General features: G+C 36.0%; 1 protein-coding gene across 1 annotated transcript; it reads left to right on the plus strand.

Moving 5' to 3' along the window:
- Positions 1-358: 358 nt before the first annotated feature.
- Positions 359-925, plus strand: LOC134611999 (keratin-associated protein 4-4-like). The gene has a single exon (XM_063456381.1). The coding sequence runs from the start codon at positions 359-361 to the stop codon at positions 923-925; it is 567 nt and encodes a 188-aa protein (XP_063312451.1).
- The last annotated feature ends 12,064 nt before the right edge of the window (positions 926-12,989 follow it).

Below are 12,989 nucleotides of genomic sequence, written 5' to 3' on the forward strand. Positions count from 1 at the left end.
GGCCTTTTTTGAGTGTTTGTTGAAATGTTTTTCTTGGCCCTCAGCAACACTAGTTATGTACTGATTTTTATTTTCTAAGTCAATAAGTTCAGTCATTGTAATTCATAACAAATGCCTCTCTTTGGACTGTAAAAGTTGTTATAAAACATTTTATGCGTGTTGCAGATAGTTTAAAAGTGCTAGAAAGAATATGAAGTGCATTAATGCACTGGCATTAGAATGAGGATACCCAATTCCTGTTTCATTTGGGCATCTAAAGTTTGTTATAGCAGCACAGGTTCAATATATCTGAAAATACAGACAAAATAAAAACATAGTGCTTTCTATATATGGTAATAAGATAAAATATGAGAACGGAATGAATGGAATCGAACTCACAAGGATAGAGCCGTGCCAGGCTCTGTATGATAAGCAGATAGTGTGCCGGATAGAGCCGTGCCAGGCTCTGTATGATAAGCAGATAGTGTGCCGGATAGAGCCGTGCCAGGCTCTGTATGATAAGCAGATAGTGTGCCGGATAGAGCCGTGCCAGGCTCTGTATGATAAGCAGATAGTGTGCCGGATAGAGCCGTGCCAGGCTCTGTATGATAAGCAGATAGTGTGCCGGATAGAGCCGTGCCAGGCTCTGTATGATAAGCAGATAGTGTGCCGGATAGAGCCGTGCCAGGCTCTGTATGATAAGCAGATAGTGTGCCGGATAGAGCCGTGCCAGGCTCTGTATGATAAGCAGATAGTGTGCCGGATAGAGCCGTGCCAGGCTCTGTATGATAAGCAGATAGTGTGCCGGATAGAGCCGTGCCAGGCTCTGTGTGATAAGCAGATAGTGTGCCGGATAGAGCCATGCCAGGCTCTGTATGATAAGCAGATAGGGTGCCTATATAGTCTGAAGGGATATAATGCCAGAACAGGATACCAGATAAAGTAAAAGATGACTGTTTATTTCAAATGATTAAAAATGAATATCAGGACATGGATGTAAAGAAATAAAATTAAGCAGTGTGTAAAAAACAAGAAAATCACTGCCAAAAGTCCATACAAGTCCAAATTCCCAAAATGCAAATAGACAGCAGACGCGTTTCAGCTATAAGCTTTCTTCAGTGCTTGTCCATAGTTGTATTCCGTTTTTATATCCTGTTCCGGTCCCGATCAGCTGACGTTCATTTCCTGATTGCCGATGTAAAGTCACTTCCAGTATGACGTCATCACGCCGCATGTAGTGTTCTGCCGATGTTTCCTCTCTTCAGAAGCATATGTAACTTAATGAACATTTCCACCCTCACAGCAACTTCAGTTCACATGCCACTCTTTAAAAGTAATAGTTTTTACAAAACCTTTGTCATACTGCGGCAGCCAGAGGAAGGACTCCATAGGGCAGCAGTGTTGGGCAGCGAGGGACCAAGTTTGGTGGCTAAACTGTAAAACTGTAAAAAGCTGTATAAGCTTTCTTCAGTGCTTGTCCATAGCTGTATTTCGTCCGTTTTTATATCCTGTTCCGGTCCCGATCATTTCCTGATTGCCTATGTAAAGTCACTTACGGAATGACGTCATCACGCGGGAGTCTGTTTTAAAGCAGTTCCGAATTAACAAAATATAATTATAGTTTTTCGTTTTTGAATTTTATTAATATTGTACTGATATAATTTTGTTAGCAAAAACAACATTAAAAGAAAACACACATTTTTCAACAAATACTAAAATTAAAGTATAATCAAACCACATGACTTAAACACACAATCCAATATAATGCTACTTTCAATAAGGATAGATATAACATTTCTCAATTCCTTACTGTGTAAAAACGTACCAGCAAATACAATAACATAGTGTAGTATGTCAAGGAAGAAATAAACCAATCCCCCTAATATGGAGCAAATCATGTTAACTAGAGCCTTATCCAGATAATACAATCTTACCATACATTAACACATAGTCACTGCATCCACACAGAATAAACTTTTAACAGCTGTAGTATTTAGAACATATTATTGTAAGGTATACCATTTAAATTCTTTTCCATTTTCTATTTCTGTTTAATTGTATTTTCTTAATCACCTGGTTATACGTATACCCCATACATAACAGGCTTTTTCTCTGGATTTTTTACTTTAAACTTTTATTTACCAATTGCATATATGCAGGCCACTCTGGCCTCACAAAATCTGTACCCTGTCAATAAATTTTCTCTCAGATGATGCTACATCAACCTAATATTTAGCAAAGACTTGGAGCAGGTGACACAGAACTGGTGTTGTCTGCATTTTTCTGGACTCTCAGAGATTAACGCAAGACCATTTTAAAAAGGTTTGGCAAAACTTTGAGTTGACCGGTCAAGTTGAGTGTTCAAGTGCCAAACAAATGCAGATTCTACCGTTGTCCGTGATTTTCTGATCCAGACTACAAGCATGACCAAAACCTTAAACACAACGCACATGGAGTCTATAGTTGTGGTTAAAATAAATAAAAAAACTCAGCATCCCCTTAAACAAATTCTGTCTACTTTCACTATTTAAAAGAACACATTTAATCAGAGACATTAGTGGTAAGCCTTTTTACAACCCAAGAGGGTATATCTCCTGAAAGATAAAACTAAAGAGAATTTGGCGGCCTTAAGGTTCACTCTATCTTCTACTAACATATATGGCATTTGCCGCACATAGTCACATGCAATGGGGAGTTAGTATTGTGCCCCTTCTTAATTTCATACCCTTATATCTTTTATCCCCTGTTTCCTCAGGGATCTGTCGTCCTCCCGCTGCCCCAGGAAGGAAGGGTGGTGACACATCAACAGTTGTTTCACACATTATGTTTTAGGGGTAATACAGTTAATAAGGCCAGTTCAGGGGTTCACCAACAACATACTTAATCTTGTAAATATACTTAGAACCATTTTTATCTAACGAAGGGACTCTAACACAAAATAGATATACAAAAATGCCTATCAAGATACATATAGCAATAATGATAATACCACTCATTAACCAGGAATAGCACACATAATAGATATCCTGTAGCAAATAGAAATGATCTTATGGCGTCTTATTAAGCAAGTGTGGGACCGCTGTAAATGTAGAAGTAGCTAGTGGCTCAAGTCTATATACATAGGTAAATGTACAGTATGGAACCTTCACGACAAACGTACAGGCCAGGGAATATGTGGGGTTTCAACAGTTAATTTTTATGGGGACTTAAGTTCTAGAGCCTAATGAGGTGATTATTGTCTCAGTAGGAGTGAACTGAGCTCATCATGCAAACACCGCAACACATTCACACATTCACATTATCCGACTCTCATAGAAAAGGAAGTGGGCTTATGGTATAGAAGAAGTAACATTCACACCAGTCATATGGACCCCATTCAATATAATATGTAATATAAAACAATGCAAAACCTTGAAAACTTTTTAAAATACGAGACCGGAGAAATAGGAACAGATAAAATTGTAAAGAGAATTCTGGTGCTCTACTCTTAAAATCCATATATATATATATATATATATATATATATTGGAAAAACAAGGACAATAGTAAGGAACTTTCCTCCTACACCAGAGACTTCTCCTACACTGGAGACTTAAGCAGACTTCTTTACCAGACGTCTCTGAAACTATCTCTTCACTTCACATTACTAGAGTTCAGGATCGAAGATAGACACAATTGGGAGTCATAAAAGGACAGAAATTCAAATGTCATGTACTCAACAACTATACTATCCTTCAATCCCGGATGAGCCCCCAACTGAAAAGAAGTGAAGAATCTCTAGATCAGCAAGTTTACCCTCTCATGCCATGGACTTTTATCAATTTAGAGCTCTCTGTATTTCTCCTTATCTGCACCCAGCTGGTGAGGATCCCCAATGAACGGGACAACACATTGTAAAGCTCAAGGAGACTTCTGAGTTTTAATAGGTGGTACAATTAATTATATTGAAAAGGAAACAGGGGTGGTCTTATGGCCTTATCAAATAATAACATAATTTGTCTATCTTATCTTAACATATCTTAACCTATAGCTAGCTTACAGGTGTGTTGGGGGAGTAATCGTTATCCTCGGGTTACCATATATGGTCAAGCCTTGCACTAAGCTATGTTTCAATTTAACTACGCAGTTAGAAAATAGAACAGTTACTAAGCACTTACAAATAGATATGTTACTACGCAGTTAGTAATGCAGAAGTAGAAAACAGGATATAAGACCAACACCCCGAGACAGAAATGTTTGTAGCTCTGTGTCTAAGGGAATATTCACTAAGCATTGTATAGATAAAGTGTTTATTCCCAACAAACCCCGTTCATGGGCAAACGGTATACCACTCCATTGCAACAAATTGAAGATCATGCTAGCTTTAGTGTACTAATAATCTTAATTTTAATAATGACAGGAGGCGAATATCTTGCATTATCTTTCTTTACTCACTCCATAGCAGCAAAGAAAAATATAACAAAAACCGAGAACCAATCAAAAAGAAGCAGTGGTTATAAAAGGCGAGTATAACATTAGCACTTCCTCTGTAAACGAGACATCACAAGTCCATGAATCCAATTACACAAAAGAGACAATGAAGTGGAAGAAATCCAATAAACGGACAGATGAACCAAGGTCCCACAAACAGGAATAGACGGTGGTCCACTTCATATTTAATTCAAGCTGAAAGAGAGTGTAACAAGTTTTTTTTTTTTTTTTAATTCTTTATTTATTTCAAGACAGGATGAAAGATACAGCATAAACAAGACTTCCATTAGCTTTAAACAGACACACATTAACGTACTTTGAACAGTAATTGCACAGGTATAAACAATGAAGATAATGCCGGATATAGTATAACATGTGGTGTCCTTACAAGGAATCCGTGCAATGTGTCTGCGACCCAATTCAAAAACACGCCATACCCGACATCCCGCCCTGAGGTTTAAGTTAAAATAAAAATGAAATAACGCGCAACTAAATATACGTCTTCCGACAAGACAGGAATGACAGTGTTCCAGTAGGCTCCTCCCGTTCGGGAGCGGTGTATATTCTCAGAATATCTAAGCTGTCTCATCCCTAATCTTTGAACCCTAATGTTAAATCCATGCTGCGAAGTTGCACGAGGTGAGTCGGAATACGAATGTAAGGTCAAATAGAAGAGTAGTAAAGATAAGATAAAAAGGGGGGGAAGAGAGCAGGAGAAAAAAAGGGGGGGGGTGAGGGTTTTGTGGGGGTCGACCAGTTTGTCACTAGAGGTACAGTTACTGATTACTGGACCACAAGGGAGTATTCCCTAGGGTAGGTCGGTGGAGTGTAACAAGTTTTAGTCGAACAGAATAGATTTCATAAAGCATGCAACCTTGCTGTGCTGTACTAGAAATTATGTAACCATATATATCATTTAGCAGACAACACAAACCCCAGGTTAAAATTAACTATTTGAATATATCCATAAAACATAATAATTAATACTAGCCTATAATGGATTAAATAGACATCTTAAAGGAATATTGAAGTTAAGCTAATATTAATAGCATCAAACATGTAAACTGCAATGATGATAAATACAAGGATGAACAGTAAACATAAGGGAGGGAAAGAGAATAGATAATAAAAAAAATGAATACCCTTGTTGTGTACCAGACATTCCAGCAGTAAAATGATTTTTGAGAAAAATTATTTGACATCAGAGCAGTGGCGTAGCTAGAGCTTTTTCTGCCTGGAGTGATCCCTGAATTTGACTCCCCTCTCAATACATACCAAAAATATTACAAAAAGTCAAAATGATGTACTGGGAAATAAATTAAAACACTATGTTTTTTTATTTGAAGTAAAACTTTAATTTTAAAATTCAAAAATGTTATTTTTCAAGTAAAATTGTCGATGACATTGCTGAAGTCTATTTCATTACTCAGTTGATGTTCTATAGACAGCATGGCAAGATTTCTTAAATGCAAGGTACTCATTGTAGATCTTAGTTAGTTCCTAATCAATTTTCATTTAGAAAAACTCCTCCCACAACTAGCAACACTTCATACACCCATTGTGAGGAAAATTCGCAGTAGTATTACAATATTTGGAACCAGTTTCTCGAGGCTGTATGTTAGAATAATATGCAAACGTTAAAGAGGACCATCCTTCCACGTCTCTGTTTCATCTTGCATAGCCGCAACAGAAATAAAACTCTGAAATATTTTTCTTTCAATGAGGAACTCTTCCTTATTAATGTTATCATAATCATGATTAAGTTTACATTCATATTTTTCATTCAAAAGATTTGATGGAGTAAGAAAGGCATATTTTTAAGCAAAACAAGAAACTGTTGAAATCTCATGATGCTTTCTGGGATCAATGACCAGCCAAAAAAACATTTCTCTCCTCAACTCTGTTTCGTATGACATTTCAGTAGCACGTGACTCCACTTCACCTACTATCAGTTTCTCCATGACTATCCCCAGATCATCACAAACTTCTTTGGTGTAAGCTACTAAATTGTTAACTAATTCATCTCTATTTTCAGTTAAAATGCTTTTAAAGCCTTGAGTTTTATGTCACGTTGTTGTATATTCAATTCTTGGTTTGGAGGTAGACCTGTGTGTTGTGAATTCCTAGAGGGCCAAGAAAGCACATGAAGGAAAATAACTGCAACGCAACAAGCAGCACACCACCATCTGACCTGGTCTTAAGTCAATGTTCTACAGCACTTCAGATTTTCAAATAATTATTTTTAGACAACAGTCATAGGAACTCCCCGTGCACGCCACTGAGTTTCTAATACACACGTGAAAGGTAACTAGAAAGGTAACAGAATTTACAGCAATAGAAGCTGCATGTACACCCAACAAATTCTGTTTTTCCATTAATTTCCTTTATGTGTCTCTGAACGCCAGTATGTTGACCAGCAGCATTATCCTCTAGAATTAATCATAACGTAGTGTAAAACGTAACTCATTTGATCCTTATGAGAAATATCATGGGTGCTGTTTAAAATATTTTGCTTCTTTTACATGCTTGACAACTTTACTTCTTACTTTTTCTCCCAAAATTTCTATAAGCTTGTTTGGAATAGTAAGCGACATAGGATTTAGCAAATGTTTTTCCCCAGCTTGTTTCTTAGAAAATGTTCATGTAGCACTGAATCGTATTTCACCAACAAATTAACTAATTCTAAAAAAAATTCCTCTATCAGTCTTGTAATGAAATCCTTCCTGGTGACCCCGTAGAGCCAAATGTTGTTTTGCTAGGAATCTGATGTCTAACAATCTTAAAAATATATTCCTCACTTCGTTTTCAACTTGTTCTTGTTCCTTTTTTTTTTAATCAATTATTGCTCCATGTTCGATTCTAATTTACAACTCCTTCCATTGTGTGAAAGATCGAACATGGGCCACACTAGATTCATGGTCGAATATTCTAGGATTAAGTTTCCACCACATGTTGAATTCATCCATAGAATTAAAATGTGGATGACGTCTGTCTGTAAATAATCTGCAACAAAAGCTGTAAAGAGCTTTCTTGGAAGGAGAGTACACCAACCACGACTTCCATTTTTCTTTTTATTATTTGGCAGAGTTAAAAAAACCAAACACTTACGTGTACGTTTTCTATTTCATCCTTTGACGCACCCTCACAAATCACTTCACCAAAATCAGAATCTAGATGTTGAACCACAGATGCACAAGTAAGATCTGTGTGTCATCGTTAATCTTACTTGGCCAAAGACTAACATCTTTTAAGTCAACAGCTGGACGTTTTTGTTGGTTACATTTCTTTCGCTTGTTGAAGTTGAAAAATCACTTGAATTTGACGATGGTTTGAATACGGAAATTGCTTCAGCAACTGTAGTAGTAGTTTTGTGACTGAGGTTATCAGTAGTGCACCTTTATTCTTTTTTTCAATTCTTCATGAACTTGGGTGAATTAGGTGCTCACTATATACTTTATGATGATATGGCAGCAGTAACCAATACAAGGAACCCCAACCTTGTAGTAAATAAATGTGAAAAAAGAGAAGGGAGGAAACCGCGCCCTAAATATACAAAGATGTAAATATATATATATATATATATATATATATATATATATACGTACACAGAAGTAGTAGTTATGGTCTCTTATCATTCTATGTTTTGTTTTTTGAGGTCAATTGTATAAGAGACCATAACTACTACTTCTGTGTACGTATATATATATATATATATATATATATATATATTTACATCTTTGTATATTTAGGGCGCGGATTCCTCCCTTCTCTTTTTTCACACTTTTTTCATTCTTCCTCTTTAGCCTTTTACTTTTTTCCAAAGGCTGTTATTCACTCCATCTTAAGTAAGGCTGAAAGAATAATAAGAAAAAAGAAAGCTATTCATAATAACTAAAAATTAAATAAACAGGGATTAAATGTTAGTTTGTGTTGTTTGCATACCTAAAAAACTGTAATAACCTAACTCAGCTCAGAAGAACGACGATGTAAAATCACAAAGATATGGCGAGCATTTTTGGCGCAGCTCCCTGATTGCCATAGACGCCGCAAACTCGCAGCAATATAAAAAATTTGTTTAAATCTATACTCTAGACTAAACATACATAAACTAGACATAAACTATCCAATAAATATTTTTTCAACGGTGTCAATAATGACCCACTGCATATAAGTGTGTAACATTAAAAAAGCTTATGATGATGCATTTTGAAAATTTTAGGGTAAAACCTGAATCATTCTTGTTTATTTTATACACTGCATAAATGCATCGAAAGGGTTAAAACCCTAATATTTTAGGAGCCCTCAGGAATATTATTACCGGGACCATAAAATCCTGTTGATGGCCTTAGTTATACACAAAATTAGAAGACAAAAAAAAAATGTTTTCACAAATGTGTACTGACTATGCGGTGCCACTGCTGCGATGCAGCTGCCGCAGTATAAGCAATAATGCAATCTCCATGCCATGCGGTTTATTTTTAAGAATATGAATTAGAGTATGATAGGGAAATGTAATGGTTTTGTTTTATTTATATTGTATTTATTTTAGTTGTACGTATAGTTGTTAACGGTCTCTCTGTAATGGCAAAAAATATTTTGAGATTACCAAACAGCAAGCTACTGAGTTCATCTAAGCTGTTGTCTGCTCTCAGAGTTCTCATAGTCTCTATTTTAGTTGTTAAAAATGAATTATAAATTTATATAAATTACTTAGTTAACAATCACAATATAAAGGTATGTTGGAAACTCGTATATTTGTTTGTTGTCATCTTTGAGGTTTTAATGCATTGCCTCCACATTGCTCTAAAAGAATTTGAGATGGGTTAGTTCCAACCCAGGTTGCCCCTTTAAAAATCTTACCTGGTGCAATTGTAATTAGAAAAATTCTGAAAAAAAGTACATAAAGCTATTTAATACATTCATTTAATATACTTTTTCAGTTTAAAAAAAAAAATTGATATCATGAATAGTCACATTGCATATTAATGTAACACTGTTAAATGAGACAATTACTAGGAATGCAGATTTGAAGACTCGATTGGTTTAACAATCCTCAGCAATGCTGGTTGGCATGGTGCATGGTGCGATATGTCTTTCTTTTATTACGAGACATAAAGACATCGATATCAAAGCATTCTCTGTTAGTGCTTTCACTGACAGCAGCATCATCAAATGATGCATACTCTGATTCAGAACCTTCATCAAATCTTACATCTGAACCTTTTTATACAGAACTGTAGTCCTCTGTTTTGCACAGTTGTTTAGATTTGTAGGATACCATATGCCTCTTCATCCTTTTTAAAAGATAATTTAATGAAAAAATATAACGTATCCCTTGGACCAGTGAAGAAAACCATAATATTCTTCACTGTCCCAGGTTTTTGAAATTCAAAGTTGCTATTTTTAATACAAACACTTCTCTTTTATATATTGCTTTATTTTCCCTGCTGCCTGTTGCTGCTCTGGCTAATCCTTCCAATATAGCTCAAGCAGCACAGAGAGGACTGGCTTTCGCAACTCGTGACCCCCGTATTGCTTTAGGACATTCAAAAATAAAACAACAAAATAAAAAATTATAATAATTCTATAAATATATAAACGAATAGACATAATCACAAATGCTGACAATAACAGTTTCAGTATTCACTGTAAAAATCACACTAGTAATCACTGTTGCTACTGTGTGTACTATTGTGAATATAATAGGCTGCTGCCGCCATACCAACACTGCTAGGAGGTAGGCAGAGAAACAACAAAAAAAAGTCCTGGTAATCAAAACTCCTGTACCCCACAGGATTCAACTCAAACTACTGACTCTAATTTAGAATGTCCTTAACACTTCTCATTACACCTCCTCTTAATATTTCTCATTCCCTTTGCTCTTTGAGTGAACTTCTCTTGTCCTTACTTCTCCAGATTGATCATTCTCATCTAGAGTATTTCTCAAGGGTCACACCATTCCTATGGATTGCCTTAGCTCATACTATTAGACTTTCCCCTAGTGTACCATCTACCAGCTTACCATCATGCTCCATGACTCTTCTCTTTGTTTTGGTTTGTTTGCAAACTGCCTAGAGTTTCCTGAAGGTAAAAGATTATTCTAGATGTGGACCCCTTGCTCACAGTGCGTAGAAGGGTATCAGCAAAACCTCATTGATGAGACCCACAAAGTCCAAAATTATCTTCTGGGTTTGCTGCATCTCCTGTACTGTGTGAGCCAGCTGTCATTTTAGTTCTGGTTCACCCTTTTGGGTTGGGATTAGTCTGATATGCGAGTGGCTTAGATTCGCTTTGTAATGACACAAGGTGAGCTAAAGCCAGCTTGAGAACTGAGCGAGGACTCACCGAAGGGCAAGTTATTTACATTTTTGTCAGATCTCTGTATTCTCTTACGCTGTTTTGATATCTTCTCTCATTGCAATTGCTTCTCATTCTTCCACATTCCATCTGTTTTCCTAGTCCATTCACTATGTCGCTTTCTACTGTTTGGTTCTTCCACGCACTTCTTGTGGAAGGTTAATTAGACACGGAAATCATATCTATTGACCTCTCCTCCCCTCTCGGAGATTGTGCTTTCTCTTGTGATCTACCTATTCCTTCTGCCTTGTAAGCTTGATTGAACACGGAATTCTTCAATTCTTGTATTTGTCACCATTATTTTTGTCTATCAGTTACCTGTTAAATAATCCAATTGAATAATTATAAAAGCTGCAAATAATGAATTATGATAATGTTTTGCTTCAGTGCCTAGAAATCTAAGGATATTGTATTGTAAGCAGATTGTAATTTCAGCTGTACAGTTAAAAATGTTTCTCACATATTTTTGCTCTGACATCACTAACGACCTACAAATTTGAGGAAAAGATGACCAGTGCACATGTGCATCATAAATTCACTCTCAATTAAATACTTATGGTAGAAGTAGCATCCCTCTTTTAAAAATAGCATGGAAGCCTATTATCTGGGGTACAGCATTATAGAAGGGGTCAGAGCTAGAGACTTTATGACATTTCTTTTATTAGAAATATAGTGTACAATACAGCAAACAAAAACCCAGAGAGATTAATTATAATTATGTTTTGATTCATACACTCCCTCGAAACGGCTTTTACTGTGCCTTTAACGTTTCCATCTTCTACTTTTATTATCAAGACAGTTCACAAGCTTCTTTTTATTTATTTCTCTAAATGTGCTTGCCATTTAGAGAAATTAGATCATTACAGACATTTTTTTAACTGTCTAGTATTCTATGCTATATATTTTTAGTTTCTGCACATTTCCGGGAATTATATTTAGATGTAAACCACTGTTTTTTTTTAATATTCTGTTAATGAATTTCTTAAGTGGATAATCATTGTCAGAGGATAAATTACCGATGGCTTAAGATCCTTGGAAATTCATTGCTACAGTTAAAGCCAATGTAATCTTCAATGAGTTCAGGAACACTTAAGCACAAGGTCTTTTTTTAAAGCAGCACATTCATCAAATGAGCTAGAAGCGTGTCAGATGCATTCTTTCTAGAGTGGTGTGACTTCCAATAAGTCTTATTTACAAGCCTTTGGCTTTTAAAGCCATCAATGTAAGGTTGTTTTGTTGGTTACAATCTCATAATGATATAATTTATCAAAAAGCAATCTTTTCAATGAATCAAAGCCTCTTCAGTGCCTCAAATATTTGATCCAATGTGTTTGCTAAGAATTGAACACACTAAGGTATATATCCATTAGATCTCTTTCTCAAAAGCACGTCACAATGAGATATGGCTTAGCCTTTTGATGGTTTTATTTGTTGAGATATCTTATTTCAAGCATACAATATTTTTTTCAGGTGTCTACTTTCTATCCTTTTTAACACTTTTTAATTTAACTAATGTAAAACTTGATTATGACTATTTAACCTAATGTAAAATATAATTACCTTTTAATTAACAACCTATTGGTGAATATATGGGTTACAATCTATTGTGCAAGAAGAATATGCATCATTTATGGTTTATCAAGCTGAGAGTTGCATCTATGAATCTACAGGCCTCAGTGAACATGTTAAATGTTAAGGTTCAATTAAAAAAAGACTGAACAGGTATGGTTTGTATGAAAGGGTTGAAAGGAGAAAGCATTTTCTTTCTATGAAGAACATGATAGCATGGCTTATCTTTGCAAAGTTTCACCTGAACAAACCACAAGACGTCTGGAACAATGTACTTTGGACAGACAAGATTAAAGCTGAGATGTTTGGCCATTATAGCACCACTATAACAGGCTTTTTTCCTCACTGTTCGGTTGTCTGTACCACTCTGTTCGTATCCCGAATGAAGATGAGTGTTCCCCTTTTTATACCCCCCGAACACCGAACACCGAACACCGAACACGCCCTGGCTTGTTAACTTCAAAAGAATAATTAGCTCAAGTACATTCTGTGGATGGCCACCATTCATATAACCAAATACACGTGTTCTTGTAAATGGCGTCCATTTTGCCTTGCAAACGCAGGCATCGTTACATGGTTGCTAAACGTGTGGAACCCCGGGGAAAACTGTACCG

The sequence above is a fragment of the Pelobates fuscus genome, chromosome 5 (assembly GCF_036172605.1).
Source record: "Pelobates fuscus isolate aPelFus1 chromosome 5, aPelFus1.pri, whole genome shotgun sequence".
Lineage (NCBI taxonomy): Eukaryota > Metazoa > Chordata > Amphibia > Anura > Pelobatidae > Pelobates > Pelobates fuscus.

Excerpts from the sequence above, each read along its gene's own strand:
- LOC134611999 (XM_063456381.1), top strand. The coding sequence starts at position 359 with ATGAATGGAATCGAACTCACAAGGATAGAGCCGTGCCAGGCTCTGTAT.